Source organism: Typopeltis vanoorti, chromosome 21, assembly GCF_054136105.1.
Source record: "Typopeltis vanoorti isolate ZY-2024b chromosome 21, IOZ_Tvanoo_1.0, whole genome shotgun sequence".
Lineage (NCBI taxonomy): Eukaryota > Metazoa > Arthropoda > Arachnida > Uropygi > Thelyphonidae > Typopeltis > Typopeltis vanoorti.
In genome coordinates, this window is record NC_143569.1 from 33,383,581 (window position 1) to 33,405,229 (window position 21,649).

A 21,649-nucleotide genomic window follows, 5' to 3' on the forward strand; every position below is an offset into this window, starting at 1 on the left:
GCCAAATGTTTAGCTAATTTGTATGTGGGAGAATCAGTGCCATCCACTATGAGATGTAATGACACATTATCTTTATGTATTCTTGAAAGTCCATATAAACGGGGGGGGGGGGGAGTATAGAGTTAAATGGTTTTAATTTGTTAATAACTTAAGACGGCCAAGAAGTGATCTTAAGGAGCCTATGGAGTTTTCTAATTTGTGAGTTGGTGGGATTGTATTCAATGGGGAGGTAAGTAGCCCGATCTAATAATTGAGCATTAAGCTTACCTTGTGTAGTCTGTATGGTTGAGTACTATGGTGGAGATTCCCTTATCCACTTTGGTAATTACTATTTCTTTGTTTTTCTTCATTTCCTGCAGAGCTTTATATTCACTAATGGATATGTTGGTTTTTGGTGGTCTTGTTTTGGTGAGAACACAAGCTACATCCAATCTAATATTGTTAGCGATGTGGTTCGGAAGGTGGCGGATCCGGCGTTCAATCTGGATCGTTATATCCTCGGCTGGTATTTTTCTGGGAGTAAATGGCGGAGTTGTGGCCACGTGAAAGAGCAATGAGTGCTGCAGGCTTCAAAGTGACTGAAGAAAGGTTGACTATAATGTTGGTTGGAAGTTTTGGTTTGGAGGTTGAGTTCTTTTTTAACTTCTCAAATTTCTTGATATGTTGACTCCGTATTTTCTCAAATTCTTTATCTGCCGCAGTGCATGAGACGTCATATAAAACTGACCAAAGCTCATGATTTAATGTGTTAGAAAGCTTTTCTTCAAGCGGCCAAATAGCTTTGTTTGCATCAGCTAAGAGAACCTGCGGGGCAGCAATGTTCCCGTAGCAAAGCATAGCTGGCACAGTTATAAATATGAAGAGGCTTTTGTGAAAAGAAATGGGACTTAAATTTCACACAATTTGGGATTACCTGATTATGGCAGCAGCGTTTTAGGAAGGTCAGACGGTTCAGTTGTCACGATAACTTCAGTTTCATTTTACCGTATTGGCTGGCCTTGCGTGCAATGCAATCTCTGTGGATGATAGTTAGGCTTATACGTTGATTATACATGATTATTAATTAACTTAAGGAAATCACAACGTACACTAGAATATAAATTAAATAAACTTTAATATATATTTCCAATATTTTGGCAACATCACATTGCCATCTTCAAAGAAACTTAAAATAAACACATGTGCATGCAGGCACTACACACAGTAAATGAGGAACGAAGCAAGGAAGCTAATGTTTTCCCTAAAAGTCCTGATGGTGTCCCTCAGGGTTATTTAGGTATTCTTGGCTGTTGGGCTGAAGGTCTCCTGATGCAAGTCTCCCAAATTTGAGGCAGTATCTGTGCAAACAAATTTCTTGACGTTTGGCATGTTTCTTATGGCTGAGGCTGATTCCATGAAAAGTCTTTCAAACCTGAACTTGCTATGGTGTATTATTGCAGCTTTCTTACACCATATTCTGTGGCATGTATCCAGAGCATGGTCTGCAAGATCAGAGTGACTATACTGGTGAAAACGGATGTAGTCCTTTCTTACATCATTAATAACTTCCTATTTACAAATTTTCCTCCAAAACAGTTTGTTGTTTGTCAGGACTCCAATATTATCATTATCAGATCTTATATTTCGATCGTCTAAGGCACATTGTACCGTATCAACCCACCTATATCTTGGTCTTCCTCTGGGTCGTTTTCCTGCCAACCTGGCAGAGAACACTTGTTTTGCTGTTCTTTCTTCGCCCATTCTGTTTAAGTGACCATACCACCTGAGATTAGCTCTGCTAATGCATTCCTGAATGCTGACAATGTCAAGTTCTTTCCTAATATCCTCGTTTTTAATATGATATTGCCATTGATGCCATCTGTTCACGCCTCTAATCTTTCTCAGGACTTTCATATCTGCAGTCTGTAGTCTTTGGACAAGTGCTTTACTTCTGACACAGCTCTCAGATCCATAATTAAAACTGGTTTGAACACTGTCTTGTATACAGCAAATTTAGTGTTCTCTCTTATTCCATATGAATTTATTCAGTTGACTTCCTACCATATCAGCTTTGTTGATCCTGTTGTCTATTTCCATATTTAATTTACCATCTTCACTAAAAATCGTGCATAAGTAGCTGAAATGTTTTACTTGTTCCACAGGTTCTCCATTCACAATGCAGTTGACATTTTCAATGATTCTGCCTATTTTCATTGTCTTTGTCTTTTTATTGCAGACCTTCATGCCATATCTATTAGAACAGTTATTCAATTTATTCAGGGAATCTTGCAGACTTGTAGCAGATTTATTTAGAGGTATAGCATCGTCCACATAAAGCAAAGAGCTGACATTAATATCTCCAATTTTGATATTATGTTTAATACCACTTTCCTTCATAATGTGATCCATATAGATAAGAAATAACAGAGGGGATAATGTACATCCTCCTTGTCTCACACAAGATTTAACATTAAACCATCTTCCTGTACTTCCTTCAATTCTAACTGATGACTTACAACTCAAATAAACACTAAGTATTGCTTGATATAATGCCCCATTGACACCATATAACTAAGGTATTGAATAGATTCTCTCTTGGCATCTTGTCATATGCCTTTTCCAGATCGACAAAACTTAAATACAGATTTTTGTTATATTCCCATGATTTCTCAACTGTTTGTTGTAAAGGGAAAACCTGATCCTGAGCCTCTATTTGGCTTGAATCCAGCTTGTTCTTCACCCAGCTTTTCTTCCACAATCCTTCTCAACCGTTTCCCAAGCATACTTGCAGAGATCTTGCCAGGAACACTCAGTAGGGAAATACCTCTGTAATTCTCACATTCAGTTTTATTTCCCTTTTCATATATGGGTACTATTAGCGCTCTACTCCAATCATCGGGAATTCGTCCCTCTGTCCAGGCTTTCTGAACTATGCAGTGCAGCCACTGTAAGACTTTTATACCACCATACTTCAGCATTTCTGGTCGAATATCAAATACTATACTCCTGCTGCCTTTCCACATTTCAAGCCTTTGATGGCTTTTTCTACATCTAGTATGGATATGAATTTCTGACTGTATGCCTGGTCAGTGTTTTTTACCACTGTGCTGTCATCACTGTTTGTTTCATTTAGCAATTTTTTGAAGTAATTAGTCCATACTTCAGGGATATCTTTTTCTCCTGTTTTTATGTCACCTTTATCATCTCTAACTGCTTTTACAGCATTCCTTCCTCCATTCCTAAGCTTCTTCAACAACCTCCAGAATATTTTGCCACCTTCTTGATATTTATTTTCTATGTTCTTGCCAAAGTCCTCTCATGACTTTTGTTTAGCTAGTTTTACACAGTGTTTAGCTTTCTTACATTTGTCTCTGTATTGTCTGAGAGCACAAGCTGACTTATTTGCCAGGAACGTTTGATATTTCTTCTTTTCCTTCACTGCCTCTTTAACTTCCTGTGTCCACCATTAAGTTCCGATTTTTCTTGCCACCGAATCTCCAAGGTTTGGTTCCTGTTCTCAAACTCGTTCATTTTTTCTTCAATAATCTTTGTGTATGTTAGTCTACAGTTCACATCCGAGAGCTGCTCAACTTTTATTCGCTTTAAAACTTTCTTACATGTTATTCTTTTCAATATGAAATTCAATTTTATCCTGCTCAAGACTAAATGGTGATCACTTCCAATTTCAAATCCTCTGTACACTCTGGTGTCCTGCACCAGGGTGAAAACATCACTATCAACAATAACATAGTCAATCAGACTTTTCTTATTCCTTGCTTCTTCTCTCCGTGTTAATTTCTGCACATTTTTATGTTGGAACATGGTGTTAGTAATAACCAGTCCATGTCCTGAGCAGAAATCCAACAGGTATTTGCCATTATTATTAGCTTTGCTCTTTTCTCCAAATTTTCCCAAAATATTTTTGTATGTCTGACAATCATTTCCTACTCTGCTATTCAGATCCCCAACAAGGACTAACTTTTCCTTTTTGATTGTGTCAGTTGCTTTTTCTAAAGCCTCAAAAAATTCCTCCACTTCTACCTTAGTAGAACCTTCTGTGGGACCATAGGCACAAATAAATCTCATTGTCCAGTTCCCCATTCTGATATTTGCCCACATCACTCTACTTGAGACTGCCTGCCATTCAAGGAGATTAGCCTCGTATTTTGTGTTGAATACTATGGCTACTCCTTCTTTTCCTTGATTGTCATTGCCTGAATATAACATTTTGTATTTATTGCTCAGAAAGATCACACCAGTTTTTGTCTTTTTTGTTTCAGTCACTCCTATTATGTCGATCTGGTACTTATCTAATTCCTCAGCTAGCTCCATTTCTTTGCCATTCAGGCTTCTTATGTTGATAGTACTGATCTTTAACTCTGGTGATGTTTGGGGTGTGTTTTCAGATTTGTTCCAGTAGCTGACTTTTCGATGTTCGCCCTGGTTACCTAGCGAAAACAACGGGGGCCTTGTTTAACCGGGCGACGCCCCAGCCGGTATGAAATTTTGTCGTGTTGTGCCACATTTTTTATTTTGGTTTAACCAATAAGAATGCAATTTGGTAGGCTAAATCCCAAATTGCCAGCCCATCCTCGGTTGTTCGATATCCAGGTAGATACCCAACAGGGTGCACCACAAGAAGGTGAGGACTGGACATTAGGTCAGAAGCCCTGGTTGGTTCTCCACATTCCTTTAAAGGCTATGTGGAGGTCTCCTCTTGGTTATACAGCTTTGACTCTTAAGCACCCCCCCAACAAAATCCAACTAGTAGATACCATTATTATTAGCTTCACACTTTTCTCTAAATTTTCCCAACATTTCTGTGTCTAGTATCCATATCCTACTCTGCAGTTTAGATTTATTTATTATTTTATTTTTTTGAACTACCTGAAATTCAAGGACGTTATGTTTGTGTTCAGTGTTTAGTATTATAGCTATTCCTTCCACTTACTCATCACTGTTGTCAAAATATAACTTGTAATTGTTTCACCAGCATCCATTATGCAAATATGGTTCTTCTCTAATTCTTCTGCCACTTCTATTTTTTTTTCCACTGATGCTCACTTTCAGTTTGTTCCAGTACAAGGGTTGTTTGGTAAATTTCCAATAGACGGTGACACAATTCGTTCATTCATACCAGTGTCGGCAGGTATCATCTTTTTCATGATCCTGGCAAAATTTTAGCCATGTGTGATGCATAGTTCTCGTTTGACATACATGTAAAATGATCATGTTCACATTTTTCATAAAAATGGAGAAAAACGAGTTTCGTGCAGTGATAAAACACTTTTATTTGAAGAAGTGGAAAGCCATGCATATCAAAGCCGAGTGACATGCAGTTCATGGGGGGGGGGCTCTGCACCAGCATTAAAGACTTTATTTTTGAATAAATGAGTTTAAATGTGGTCGTAAGTCCATAGAAGATGAAGTGTGCTCCGGATGCTTGACTGAGGTCACTACGAAGGAAATGATTGACAAAATCCATGGTATCGTTATGGAAGACCACCGAGGAAGGTGCGTGAGATTGCAGAGATTGTAGGCATCTCAACCGAATGGGTGTATAATATCCTCCATGAAAAATTGCACATGAAAAGCTGTGTGCACGATGGGTGCCACGATTCGATTGTTGACTGTCAATCAAAAATGCACGAAAAGACATTTCAACGCAGTGTTTGGCAATGTTTAATTGCAATTCTCAGGAATTTTTGCATCCATTCGTGACTGTAGACAAAACTTGAATCCACCACTATACACCTGAGTCCAAGCAGCAGTCAAAACAGTGGACAATGCCCAGTGAAAGAGCAAAAAAGCGAAGACCATTTTGTCAGCTGGGAAGGTGATGGCCACTTTTTTTTTTAGGATTCCCAAGGAATTATCATAATAGACTATTTGGAAAAGGGTAAGACAATAACGGAATCTATTCTTTGTCATTGTTGGACCATTTAAAAGAAGAACTGAAATAAAAATGGCCAAGATTGGCACACAAAAAAGTGCTCTTTTATCAAGACAATGGATCGTCCCATACATTGGCCGTCGCAATGGCAAAATTGCGCAAATCAAATTGGTTCTACATCCACCGTATTCTCTGGGCCCCCCCCCATGTGACTTCTTGTTCCCGAACTTAAATATTTGGCTCGATGGGAAAAAATTTTCTTTGAACGAGGATGTCATCAAGGCTGTCAATGACTATTTTGCACAATTTGACAAATCCTACTTTTTAGATGGGATGAAAAAATAGGAAACTTGCTGGACCAAATGTGTAGACCTTGATGGAGACTATGTTGAGAAATAAAGGTGATAGGTGATTTTTTCCAAAAAAATGTGTTTAACTTATTTTTTTTTACCAAACTTTTCAAACAACCTTCCTAGTTTACGTTTTACTGTCACATCCCTCTCCCATTTCCTTAATGACAAGGCCTCAGGGACTTGTTTAAACAAGTAATATCTCATCCAGTGTGAAATTCTATCAATTTGTACTATCATTTTCTTTTGGTTTTAGCCAATACAGAATACAGTTCAGTTTGCTAAATCTCAAATGGCTAGCCCATCTTCATTCTTTCATTCGGTATCCAGTTTAAATATCTAATATTTGTGTACACCACAAAAAAATTATGATTAGACATTAAGTCATAAACATCAGCTAGATCTCCTCATTCTGTAAGTTGACAATATCTCATGGGTGGAATACACATAAAAAAAATCAATTCTGACAAGGAGTAGTACAAGTTGATGAGAAAGCATGAGTATTAATAAATTTTGAAATCAAACACTAATAACATATTTAATGTAAATTAATTGTAAATAATATTAATTCTGCATCTTCTTCAAAAGCCTTAACTGACCATTTAGCTCTAATGCTGCCATAACCAGATTTAACCATCTGGAGTAAAGTGTTCATCCAGTTGATTTAGGTCTTTCATTACCAGATCTGTCCATTGTGCAAAGAGTCTTCCTGCAGGTATTTTTTTCAAAAAGGTGCTTATTTGATCAATTAGCTATCTGCCCTCAATTGTATGATTTCTTATAAATGATAGAATGTAGGGATTTTGAAATAGGTTCTGTAGTTCACTGTATCCCCATTCATACAGTTCAGAATTTTCATTTTAAAATGGTCCAAAAATCATTTTTCTCAATACTTTTCGTTCTAATATAAATAACTTCAATTAGTGATATACACCTGGCAGGGGATTAGTGACTAGTTTCAATACTAAAGGTGCACTATTTAATGGCCGTATATAAATGCTAGAGTTCTGGAATAAAGCAATGCCAGAAAATCTGAATAGATTTTCACAAGTGCATTCTTATTCCTAATTCTTTAATGTGCAAACTAATGCAAAAGTATAATCTCCCCATGGATATTTGTGTGTGCTGTTAAGTGGTAGATGAATTTCATTACTTTTTTGTCTGACCACCTTGCTGCTAATCTGAGGCATGAAGTGGCTTGAAAAAAGTTCCTGATCTCAAGAGCAGTTTCAAACTATGTAAAAAATAAATGGTTAAATCTAACTACAAAATAAATAAAAGTATCAAAATATTTTAAAACATTCTCAGTCTGTCCACAATATACTGATGCACTATAGGCTGATAACCTTTCATGGATAAGTTACACATTAAAAATAAATAAGTTTGTGTGTGTGTGTTTTGAACAGGATAGAAGCATAGGCCTGAAAGAGTTCTACTATATGAGATTGCTTCCTCAAAATTGTTGTGAAATCACAAGTATACAGAATTATTGAAAGCAAATTGTAAGATTATTCTCACTGCTAATTTTCAGTCATTAAACACTTAATTCATTTAATGAAGATATAAAATGATTTGGTTCTCATTCAAATTTCATTACATAATCTAAATGATATGAAGTGCATTACCTCTCTGCCGTCCAATGATGGAGAACTACGAAGAGTATTCCGAAGCTCAATAAGTTTTTTCCTTTCTTCATCCTGTTTTTGTCGAATTTTCTGTAACTTAGTTGCTAATTCTGTTATATAACCACTGAAGTGCTCAATTGTTTTCAGCCCATCTTGGAAATAGCTGTTAAACACAATTTTATTATCATCACAAATACATTCTTCCAAAGCATCTAATTAGCATAAAAATATCATTATATTACTGAAATTTTCATTAACCAAATTAAAAAATGCTTCACTGACATTAACTTTTTTCTTTTAAATCAATATGTAGGAATTCAGTTATTCTAAACTATACAAAAACTCTGTTGGTGTCTATATGAAAAAAAGAAAAAAAAATGAAGGTTTTTGCCCCACGTTCATTAATCACTATTTTACCTCTTCCAGGAGATAAAGAGTTAAAACAGAGTTCAGAATGCCTCACATGAAAAGTGCACATTTGATCATGGATGAGTTACTGTTTGTGGAGAGGAAAAAACACCACACTACTACATGGGGAAAAAATGCACTGTTTCAAAATGCTAATTTTGCCATAAAAACCGATACCCCCCCCCCCCTAAAACTGGAATATATATTAAAACCATCAATTAAGCTGAACACAGAAACCATAAAAGTTTCGTACCGAATACAGTTATACACTATAAAAGTTTCGGCAAAGTTTGACCAGAGAGCTTAAGGGAATATACTCGCCGCCATACTATGAGTTGTGCAGAGTATATTTCCATAAGCTCTCTGGTCAAACTTTGCTGAAACTTTTATAGTTTCTAACTATATTTAGCACAAAAATTTTATAGTTTCCATATTCAGCTTTGAAATAATGTTGGATTTAATATCCACTTAATTTATATAAACTAAAATTTGTTTGAACACTAATATTTAGCTAGATACTTTAGCATATTGACTAATTTTGCTAATATTCCATATAAATTTTTTCAGGTAGCTCCTGACCACATCACCTCTTCTTGTTCTGCTGTCTATTTCCATATTTAATTTGCTATCTTTGCAAAAATTCCTGCCTAATAGTTAAAATGTTTTACTTGTTCTATGAAGCCAATGTTCATATCTAAATAGTTCATTATGCCATTACTTACTTTCAAACCATACTTATTGTGGCAGTTAATCAATTTATTTAAGAAATCCTGCAGTCATTCATAGGCTTCATTTAAACAATATAACATTATCTACATAAAGTAATGAGCTAAGATTAACATCTCCAATTTTGATAGATACAAATAACGGAGGAGATGATGTGCATCCTTATCTCCCACCAGATTTTATGTTAAGCTATCTCTTCCTGTGCCATATAATAAATTTAGTTTAATCCTTTATCCAAGTGTAAGGAAACAAAGTTTGTGCCTGAAGTATCTTCAGGATTGAGGCAACTCGTGGTAAAGGCACAAACTTTGCTTACACTTGGATAAAGGATTAAACTAAATTTATTATAGTCTAACCAAGTGGAAAATAACTTCCAACATCTTTCTCTAAATCCAGAGTAATTTAATAATAAGGTGAGACACCTTTTGGAAACTTATATAGGTAAATATGACTTCTCCATTGCTTCCACCTTAGTATCAACACCTCTGGGTCTGGCTCCCACTGACGAGACCTCAATAATGGTTGAAACCTGTCTGGGTAGTGGCCCTTCCCTTAAAGCATAGCATTATACATGTACGCAAGGAGATGTGCTTTGTATTATGGAAGATACTAAGACAAGGAGTGATAAGAGCTTGGTCCATCTTTACCTCAGTCCAGACCAAGTTGCCTCAGTCCTGAAGATACTTCAGGAGCAAACTTTGTTTGCTTACACTTGGAGGATTAAACTAAATTTATTATAGTCTAACCAAGTTGAAAATAAACTTACAACATCTTCCTGTGCCACGTTTAATTGCTGAGCTACAACTTAAACATACACTATACATTGCTCAATATAATGTCCGATTAACACCATATAAGTTTAGTATTATGAATGGTTTTTCTCTTTGCACCTTGATAAATGCATTTTCCAGATCCTGGAACAAAACTTAAACAGATATCCTTATTATATTTCATAATTTCTCAATTGTTTGTCAAAGTGAAAATATGATCCTTGTTCTTTTTCATGTTTGTTCTAAAATTTTTCTTAGCCTCTTGAGAATGTTTGTATAAATCTTATATGGAAAGTCCTATAATTCTTATATTCAATTTTATTTCCCACTTTCATAGATGTGTACTATGAGAGCACTACTCCAATCATCTGGAATGTGATCCTCTAAACCAGGGGTTGCAACCTTTTCAGACTCACGGGCCACATTCAACTTTTATTTTTAATAATTGGGCCGTAAGCGTTTAAGAGAAAATAATGAGTGAAAAAAAAATACTTAAGTTATCAATTTTTACTATATCAATCTTAAAAAACACAGAAATATTTAAAGTACGAGATATGAAACAAGCATGAAAATGAAACTCAATGAAAAATCATCACATAAAAACAAAGTATTATAGTTTATGCATCACAATACGTGTCTCTGCTTAATGTGACTTTTGTGATTGTTCTCCCTTCAATATTAAAACTTCATCTGCAATTTTACGTTTTATTTAACCCATTTTTGAAATTATTTTTAACAAATATATATCCTCTGAAAATACTAGTTGATGTTATTGAATTATATTAAAAGATGGACCAGGGAACGCGACTGCAAAAGTGCACCAAAATCTCAGTTGTCATCGGATGAAGTCGCCTTTGTTATCCTCACTTGATGACTCACACGGTTGACTCCCAACAAGATGCACAGTGATATCACGAAGTATAGGTATAAAATTATTTTTCATTTATTATTCATATTATAAAATGTATTATTTAAATAATTCAACATATGGGCCACATGCCATGTAAGTATGGTCAATCCTTTATGGGGTGCCAAAAATGCACGTTTGGGGGTGCATGCAGACTGCAGGCCATCGGTTGCCGCCCTCTACTCTAAACCAGACCTTCTGAATTATGCAGTGCAGCCACAAAAAAAATTTTATGTCTTTGAGTATTCCTAGTCACATATCCATTCCAGCCGAGTTTCTGCATTTCAGGTTTTTGACAGAATTTTCAACTTTAAGTATTGATATGTACTTCTCATTGCATTCTGCTTAAACATTTTGTACTATTGGTCTGTGAAAATTTTAATTTAGTTAATTTTTTTTAAGAAATTTTTCAAATTGCTCCCAACATTTAGAAAACATCTTTATTTTCTGTTTTCATCTCACCTGATCATCTCATTATTTTTTTCAACAATCTTTTTCAATAGTCTTCAGAATATTTTCCCACCTTCCTGATACCTTATATATTCTTACCAGTCTTCTCATTATTTTTGTTTATTTACTTTTAAAGATATTGAAAAAGGATAGGCTCTCATTGCATTGCAGATGCTAGTGGAAACATCCTAATGGAGAAAGACAAAATAATGGATGGATAGTGGAGTATTCAGAGGAACTCTATAATCATGATAAAATAGATAAACTGTTGCAAGAAAATTCGGAGGAGCCTACTATTCTTACCTGGGAAGTAACAAATGCCATTATGAAACTAAAATCAGGAAAAGCTCCATGAACGGATGGAATTATGACAGAATGTCTAAAGGCTTTAAATGATAAGGCTATAAGATTAGATCACTGACTGACATATGTAACAAAATATATGAAACTGAACACTTGCCAAAGATTTTAAGCACTCAACATTCCTACCAATAATACGTAAAAAATCTTAGACAATCAAATGTGAAGAGTACAGAACAATCAGTCTGATCAGTCAGATAGTAAAAGTTATGTTATATATCATCCTAGAAAGAAATAAACATAATATTAGAAATAGCTCGGTTAAAAGAAATTATTAGGAAATCGACCAGGCATCAGAAATCTGGAGAAATTACTTCTTGGTATGAGACCCAATGCAGAGAGTCAGGGAAACTAGATCATCAAGGGAAGAATGGAAAAAACGTGTGTGAAAGTTCAGCTATGGTATACAAACATGAAAAACATATGAATGCCTTTGAACATGGTTATGTATGTGGCAAAGGAGTGGAAAACTATGCTTTGGGTTTGAACCTTTTAAGTATGTCTGGAGAGGGAAAAGAGAAAATTCTAGAACAAGACAAAATAGATTGCATATCTAATTATAAGAATAGGCTAGGTGGTAATTTATTGTCTATACACAAATGCCAGGAGCATTAGAAACAAAGGGATTGAGTTTGTCGCTTTTTTGAATACGATGTGGCCTAAGATTGTTGGCATTAGTGAAACCTGGCTATCAGAATCAGATATGGTAAGTGGGATCAGTGTAACGGATATACTATTTTTAGGAATGACAGAGGAGATAGGAGGGGAGGAGGAGTGCTACTAATGATATCAGATGACTTAAGTACAGTTAGAGTAGAAATACAAGAAAACAATGATGGTAACAATGTACCATGTAATGGTGAGTTTGAGTCTATCTATTGTGAAGTGGAGGTCAACAGAATGAAACATATGGTGGGGTGTTACTACAGACCTGGCGACTCAGTTGTAGGGGACAAAGAAATGAATCGCCAATTTAGCCTTCTGGGTACTAAGTGAATGATCATTATGGGTGACTTTAATTTTCCAAACATTGATCGGGTAGAAGAGAAATCTCATGATAAGAAAGAACAGGAATTTATTGAATTGTTACAAGACAACTTTCTCAAGCAGCATGTGAAAGAATTAACTCGAGAAAGAGTGTTAGATTTGCTCATAGCATCAGAAGGGATCTCTGTCAAGAATATGGTTATTTTACAACAAATGGTAACAGTGATCATCCTGTTCTTTCTTGGGAAGTATCTACTTGTATTGAAGCTCTGATTAAAACAGGCTATATGCTGAACTACAAAGCTGGAAATTATGATCAACTTAGAAGAATACTATCTTCGGTCCCATGGTATCAGTTACTGAATGGAAAAAAATGTCAGCAATGCATGGGAATCTTTGACAAAGTGCTTGAATGAGGCGGTATCTGAATGTATATCCCTAGTGTTCGAAGAATAAATAGGTTGGGAGTGAAATGGATGCGCAGCCTTATTAAGCAAGAGACAGAGATCGACAAGAAGTGGAAAGAATATCAGGAGAGTAAGAGTGAGAGTAGTTATGAAATATATAAAGCTCAGGCCAGAAAAGTATCGAGTATTGTGAGAAAAGCTAAAATGGAGTATAAAAAGAAATTCGCCATGCAAGCTAAAAGGCAATTCAAACGAATTTTATCGTTATGCCACAAACAAAAGAAAGAAAGAATGAATGTGGAAGAATAACTTCATTGAATGCAGATGGTACACGAGTTTTGGAAGCTAAGGAGATTGTTCAGTTAATGAGTGCTTACTTTGCTAAGATATATCAATCAGGTGTATGTAGCATGGTGCACAGTGCTACTGCTACATTAGATGAAGAGTTAGACATTCATGAAAATGAGGTTGAAGAGCTCTTCCATAACCTGGATAAGAATTTGTCAATAGCAACAGATGGAATATCAGCCTGTTTGCTAAAGGAATGTTCAGCCAAATTGGCTAAGACTTTCACATGCTTGTATAACTTGAGTCTCAGCTCAGGAATCATACCACAGGAATGGAAGGAATGTATGATAATTTCATTGTACAGGGGTGGTAGAAAAACTGATGTGTCTAACTACCGACCTATCAGTATCTTTGGTGTGGTAGTGAAGATTTTAGAGTAGTTGGTAAGAACTCGCATGCAGAAATGGGTAGACAAACATGCTGCACCTTGCAAGGAACAACATGGGTTTACTAAAGTAAGGTCATGTTTTAGCAATTTGCTCATGTTTTATAACAATGTTATGGCTGAGATGGATAAAGGGAACGGATACACTATGATAATATTGGATTTTTCTAATGCATCTGATATAAGAATAAGTTGTAGTACTGGAAAAATGCATGTAAGAAGGATATTAATAGCCAGAATAACTTTTAGAGACTAGTTCTGTCTGGATTTTGATGATTGCATCTAAGAATGAGTATAGATTTGATGATTGCATCTGAGAATGAATATAGCTAATTCCAAGGAAATATTTTAGGTTATGATTTTTATCAACGCCTGTATATAATCTTGTATGAATTTTCTTAACTAAGTTTACAATATGTTGTATTAATCGTAACATGTCCTTAATACCAATTATTCAAGTATTAAGATGTTTGTTAATGATATTTCTTTAAGCTAGAAAGATAACATGATGCGTGCCTTATATTAATTGAAGAGGAATATATGCAGGTATTAAGAAGTTCGTTAAATGATAATTCTTTAAGCTAGTTAGATAACATGATGTGTGCCTTGTATTAATTGAAGAGAGATATATGCAGGTATTAAGAAATTTGTTAAATGATAATTCTTTAAGTATTTCTAAATAACTTAGGAATTGAAACAACGTAGATCCGAATATAAATTAAATTATATTTTAATAGATATTTCCGATATTTCGGCAATGTCACATTGCCATTTTCTAAAGGAACTTACAAAAAGGCAGGTGCACTCAGGCAATAACAATACAGTAACTGAGAATGAAGATTTGAAGCTATCGTTCTCCTAGAAGTCCTGATGGTGCCTTCTGGACGGCTAAGTAGGTGTTCTTGGCCGTTGGGCTGAAGGTCTGCTGATGTATGCCTCCCAAATTTGGGGCAGTCGCATACAAACCAAATTTGTTGAGGTTTGGAGAGTTTCTTAGGGCAGAGGCTGATTCCATAAATAATCTTTCGAATTTATATTTGCTCCGGTGTATTATTGTAGCTTTCTTCCACCGTATTCTGTGGCGAGTATCCAGAGCATGGTCTGCAAGACCAGAATGGCTATACTTGTAAAACCGGATGTAGTCCTTGTGTTCAGAAATTCTGATATTCGCTGTCCTGCCTGTTTGGCCAAAGTACAACAGTTTACAACTGCAAGGGACCTGGTATACACCAGGTAGGTCTAGGGGAAGTGGTTGGTCTTTGGTAGAGCGGATAAGGGATGCCAATTTTCTGTAAGGCCTGTAACAGGAGGTGAGGTCATGTTTTTTTAGAATTTTGGTAATTTTTTCTGAGGTGCCTCGGATGTAGGGAATGGTGATGGATTTAGAGTATTCTTTTTTGTGGAGGGGGGCTGTGGTTTGTAGGTTTTAATATTTTTTGGATTTTTTTTTTTTTTTGGGGGGGGGGGGGGGGGGGGGGTTAGCCATTGGCTGAGAAAGTGCTGAGGATGTGATTTAGTTCAGGTGTTAAGGACTATGTCGTTAAAACAGATTAGTTTAGCCCTGTCGTATAGTGTTTTTACCACTCCATATTGTTGTGGGGGAGGGGGGGATTTGTTGGTGGATGTATCTGCCTGTATGGGTGGATTTTCTGTAAACTGAGAAAACCAAAGTTCCATCAGGCTGGCGTGTGACTAGTGTGTCTAAGAAAGGAAGACAGTTGTTTTCCCTCTTTTTCCAGGGTGAACTTGATTCTGGCGTGTTTTTGTGTCGCTTTTTTGCGACACAAAACGGTGCTTCAATAATCATCCACGGAGATACGATCGCACGGAAGGCTCGCCAATATGGTAAAATGAAGTTGAAGCTGTCTAGACAATTAAATCGTCTGACTTTCCTGAAAACGCTGCCGGGATGACAAGGTAATCCCGAACTGTGTAAAATTGAAGCACCGTTTTGTGTCGCAAAAACCTCTCCGTATATACAACCGCGCTAGCTACGGGTTTACTTTCGCGAACAAATCACCGCCACGCGGTTAGGCTTAGCCGAAATTAACGAAGCTATTCGTACCTCTCGAAGATGAACTTTCAGGCACTTTGAATCAAGAAACTGTGGTCAATTTTACATGACATCTCGTGTACCGCTGCAGACAAAAGAGTTTGAAAAGATACAAGGCCGAGCAGATGAAGAAATTCGATAAATTAAAAAAGAATTCTACCGTCATTCCAAAACTTGCTACCAACACCGTAATCAACCTTTCTTCAGTCACCCTGAAGCCTGAAGCTCTGAACGTGCTTTCACGTGGCCACAACTTCGCCAGTGCTCCCCAGAAAAATACCGAGTGAGGATATTATGATCCAGATTGAAGAGAGGAATCCGCCACCTTCCACATCAAATCGCCAACAGTGTAAGACTGGATGTAGCTTGTGTCCTCTCCAAAGCAAGACCAACCACCAAAAACCAACATATCCAACAAGGAATTTAAAGCTCTACAGGAAATGAGGAATAATAAAGAATTAGTTATCACCAAAGCGGATAAAACCCCCCCCCCCCCCCACCCCCCCCCCCCCCCACCCCCCCCCCCCCCCACCCCCCCCCCCCCCCACCCCCCCCCCCCCCCACCCCCCCCCCCCCCCACCCCCCCCCCCCCCCACCCCCCCCCCCCCCCACCCCCCCCCCCCCCCACCCCCCCCCCCCCCCACCCCCCCCCCCCCCCACCCCCCCCCCCCCCCACCCCCCCCCCCCCCCACCCCCCCCCCCCCCCACCCCCCCCCCCCCCCACCCCCCCCCCCCCCCACCCCCCCCCCCCCCCACCCCCCCCCCCCCCCACCCCCCCCCCCCCCCACCCCCCCCCCCCCCCACCCCCCCCCCCCCCCACCCCCCCCCCCCCCCACCCCCCCCCCCCCCCACCCCCCCCCCCCCCCACCCCCCCCCCCCCCCACCCCCCCCCCCCCCCACCCCCCCCCCCCCCCACCCCCCCCCCCCCCCACCCCCCCCCCCCCCCACCCCCCCCCCCCCCCACCCCCCCCCCCCCCCACCCCAAAATTGATAACTTGGGGACGATAGAGAGAGAGATTCTGTTGTGAAAGATTTAATAACCTACTGGAAGTACTATATTTCTTGCACCATATCGAGGCATGGATGGCGCAGTCATAAAATCTAAATAAATATTTCCATTGCTCTCGGGTAGAAGGAGTATAGAATACAGAAGGTAGGAATCTAGAGTATTAAAAGGGGAAACGTATAAAATTAAGTGCCGACAATACTATACTGTTGCAGCATCACTAGAATATAAAAGAAATAAACTACGATATATTACAATATCGCAGCATCAACACCTGGATATAAAAATGAGTAATAGAAAAACTACAAGATATTACAGTTCCATGGACGCCAAAAAAACTAATTTAGAGATGTTAGAGATGACTAGAGAAGAAAGGACCATTGAAAACCACCTATCTTGGTCACATACTAAGGCATAAATGATGAATCCATATAAAAAACACTTAAAAAGAATGACAAGGAAAAAGAAGAGAAAGACAAAGAACAGATTGGATGGGGAAAAAGGACAGGACCTTTTTCTCTTATGAAGAATGTAAAAGAGAAGCACAAAACTGTACATGGTGGAGGCTCATGGTAGTCAACCTCCTGGAAGGAGATGACATCTGACAAGACAGACTTTTACTGATTACTTTCTTTATTTCAGAGTATTCTTTCAGAGTATCTATTACTTTATTTCAGAGTATACGCAGTCATTTCAGAGCACATGCTGCTTGCTAGAACTTTCGATACTCTTTCTTCTTGTCCATGACTGTCTCTTTAACTTCCTAAGTCCACCATGGAGTTTATTTTTATTATTATTCTGGCAGACAAATTCATTATATGCCTCCCCAACTGAATTAATCAATGTTTTCTTCATAGCATGCCAATAGGTCTCCAAAGTTACTACAGTGTTGAAGTTAATTTTTTTTTTTGAGTAACATTTGTATATTTAAGGTTTTACACACTCACGGAAATATCAATATCAATATTACTGATATATTTTTGCATTTATTCCTGTTAAAGACTCCCCTAATTGATTCCTGGCTTTGCATGATTATTAAAATTAAACACAATATACTAATGCTTCAGGAAGAGGACACTTTTCAAGACTTGAGCACTGCATCACGGTCACATTAATAGCCCAGCAGTCATAAATACAGACATCTTTGATCCCTTTAAACAGACGAAGCAGGTCAAATTCTTAGCATTCCAGTGGTTTTAAAAAACCCAAAAAGCAAGGCAGGATGTGTGCCGAGACAATAGCACCTAGAAATCAGTGGCTGTGATTGCTTATTGTGTCAACCAATTCAATGTTTTGTCATGAGTTGCTGTTTTTGTTTTCTGAGTTCCTGTTTTGCATGGGGAAATGTGAACTAACATTTTTAGGACACCAATATAGACAAGTTTTTGATATATAATTTTCTATAAATAATTTTATAATTTTTTTTTTTTGCTCATCTTTACAATGGGAAACAGTGCTGATGATCTACTGATGACCCTTTTTCTGCCAGAGCTTTGGCAAAGTATATGATTATAGTTGAAGAAGCTTGGAACTTGTGCATAAATAAGTAAAAAAAAAGGAGTTATTTCAGCCTTTCTTTGGTTCAATCTGGAAAAATAATAATTTTCCAAGCGATTACTTATTCCGATTTCTGTGCGTATTAAAAATCATATCAAAATTCAAATTATCCATGTCTCACTCTAGTATTTGCTAATGATAACACAGTCCAACACAATTTTTGCTGACTTTTATATGAGACTTGTTTTTTACTATGTTGTTTATTATTTTAACGGTATAATAGAACACAGAAACTAAGTAAATAATTAATTTATTGACTTGATGCTGATATTTCGCTGGTATTATAAATCATAAAACCAGCATCTTCAGAGCACAAAAACACTGTTTGTCACAATACGCGAGACTAAAACAACATGGTGTACTTAACCAAAATTGTAGCAGCAACACAAAGACTAGAGTCCTGATTTTGGCGCCCTCTATCTGAAAAAAAAAAAAAAAAAAAAAAAAAAAAAAAAAAAAAAAAAACGCTATCATATATTACTAGAGTCCTAGAAAAGTGCTAGTTTTTTCTTAATATGACTGTCTCCCAGATCTTCGGCAAGTTAATACAGCCATATTTGTTGAGATTTGGAGTGTGTTTTAGGGCTTCTGTTGCCTCTAAGAACAATCTCTCTGATTTATATGGGTTTCTGTGTAGTACTTTTGTGTTTTTCCAGTTGATCCTGTGTGCAGGGGTATCCAGAGCATGGTCTGCTAGGCCCGACTTCCCATAATGATATTTCCGGACGTATCGTTTATGTTCGCTGATGCGGATATTCACAGTTCTTCCTGTTTGACCGTAGTAGGCTTGATTGCATGAGCAGGGTACTTGGTAGACTCCTGGATGTGATAAAGGAGGAATGCTGTCCTTGGGTGAGCGGATGAGGGTGGCTAATTTGCTATATGGTCTGAATGTAGTGCGTAGTTTATGTTTATTGAGAATTCTTGAGATCTTTTCGGATGTGCCTTTAATGTAAGGGATGGTGACTGTTTTGTTGTAGTTCTCTGTGGTGGATGGTGGGAGGGGTTTCTTGGGAGTGTTCAGTATTTTGTTTATTTTTTGTGGATTGTAGCCGTTGGCCAAGAAGGTGTGGCGTAAGTGAGTCAGTTCAGCAGTCAGAGCCTTGTCATTTGAACAGATTGCTCTCGCTCTATGGGTTAGCGTTTTTAATATGCCATATTGTTGAGAAGGATGATGGTGTGATTGTTTGTGTAAGTATCTGCCTGTATGTGTGGGTTTTCTGAAAACTGAAAATGATAAGGAACCATCTGGGAGACGTGTGATGAGTGTATCCAGGAAGGGCAGACAGTTGTTGGCTTCCAGTTCCATAGTAAAGTGGATTTTTGGATGTTGGCTATTTAAATGTGCTAAGAATGTTTTCAATGTCTCAGGGCCATGTGGCCAAATAGCAAGCACATCATCAACATAGCGTAGCCAAAGTGTTGGTTTGAGAGTGGCTGTATTGATTGCTTGTTTTTCAAGGTGTTCTATGTAAAAGTTGGCTAGGGGGGGAGAAAGGGGGGAGCCCATGGCTGTCCCATCAATTTGTTTGTATATTTTCCCTTTCCATGTGAAATATCCTGCATGTATTGTGAATTTGAATAGTTCAAATATATCAGGGGGGAAGTGTGACTTCAGTAGATTGAGGGTTTCTATTAGTGGTACATTTGTGAATAGTAAAGTGATGTCAAAGCTTACTATTAAGTCTGAGCTTTTTAGGGTGAGGTGTTGTAAGATGCTTTTTAGGTGTGCTGAATTTTTGATAATGGAGGGAGAATTGTTAGTGAGAGTGGCTAGTAGCTTCGCTAAATGTCTAGCCAGTTTGTATGTGGGACTATTTATGCTGTCCACAATTGGGCGTAGGGGTGTGCCTGGTTTGTGAATTTTTGGTGATCCATAGATCCTCGGTGTTTTAACATGGAAAGGTTTGAGTTTGTTAACTGTGTCTTTGGGCCAGGAAGTGACTTTTTTTAATAATTTTCGTGCCTTATTCTTTTGTGTGTTGGTAGGATTGCGATCTATAATTTTGTATGTTGACTGATCTTGTAATAGTGTGTGCATTTTGTTTTCATATTCAGTTGTGTCCATCACCACGGTTGCATTTCCTTTGTCTGCTTTTGTTATGGTAATCTGGCTGTTGTTGTGTAGCTCTTTTATAGCAATGAATTCCTTATGTGGGATATTATTTTTTGGAGGCTTGGACTTGATTAGGATGTTGGCCACATCTAAACGTATGTTGTTAGCTATTGTTGGAGGCAGGTCGTAAATTCCTCGTTCGATGGACGCCACTATTTAGTAAGCTTTGACATCACTTCACTATTCACAAATGTACCACTAATAGAAACCCTCAATCTACTGAAGTCACACTTCCCCCCTGATATATTTGAACTATTCAAATTCACAATACATGCAGGATATTTCACATGGAAAGGGAAAATATACAAACAAATTGATGGGACAGCCATGGGCTCCCCCCTTTCTCCCCCCCTAGCCAACTTTTACATAGAACACCTTGAAAAACAAGCAATCAATACAGCCACTCTCGAACCAACACTTTGGCTACGCTATGTTGATGATGTGCTTGCTATTTGGCCACATGGCCCTGAGACATTGAAAACATTCTTAGCACATTTAAATAGCCAACATCCAAAAATCCACTTTACTATGGAACTGGAAGCCAACAACTGTCTGCCCTTCCTGGATACACTCATCACACGTCTCCCAGATGGTTCCTTATCATTTTCAGTTTTCAGAAAACCCACACATACAGGCAGATACTTACACAAACAATCACACCATCATCCTTCTCAACAATATGGCATATTAAAAACGCTAACCCATAGAGCGAGAGCAATCTGTTCAAATGACAAGGCTCTGACTGCTGAACTGACTCACTTACGCCACACCTTCTTGGCCAACGGCTACAATCCACAAAAAATAAACAAAATACTGAACACTCCCAAGAAACCCCTCCCACCATCCACCACAGAGAACTACAACAAAACAGTCACCATCCCTTACATTAAAGGCACATCCGAAAAGATCTCAAGAATTGAATGATATAATCACGTAATCACAAGAAAGATATTTATTTAACCAAATATTTCGGTCTGGAAATAGCAGACCATCGTCGGTGGTATTACAAGAACAGTTTAAAAAATATACAAGCTAGAATACTAACAATAGATCGTTGAAATTAGAACATGCCGCGTGATGTTATAATTTCAACGATCTATTGTTAGTATTCTAGCTTGTATATTTTTTAAACTGTTCTTGTAATACCACCGACGATGGTCTGCTATTTCCAGACCGAAATATTTGGTTAAATAAATATCTTTCTTGTGATTACGTGATTATATCATTCAGTCTTATGTCGCAAGTATCCTTAAAACAACAAATTCTTATCTCAAGAATTCTCAATAAACATAAACTACGCACTACATTCAGACCATATAGCA

General features: G+C 37.7%; 1 protein-coding gene across 3 annotated transcripts in view; it reads right to left on the reverse strand.

Annotated features, from left to right (window-relative positions):
* Positions 1-21,649, reverse strand: part of Asap (ArfGAP domain of ASAP) — a 718,739-nt gene that overhangs the window by 501,631 nt on the left and 195,459 nt on the right. For all 3 annotated transcript variants that reach the window (XM_090411444.1, XM_090411445.1, XM_090411443.1), the window contains exon 10: positions 7,848-8,010. In XM_090411444.1, coding sequence (XP_090267570.1) covers positions 7,848-8,010 — 163 coding nt within the window. The remainder of the gene's footprint in view (positions 1-7,847; positions 8,011-21,649) is intronic.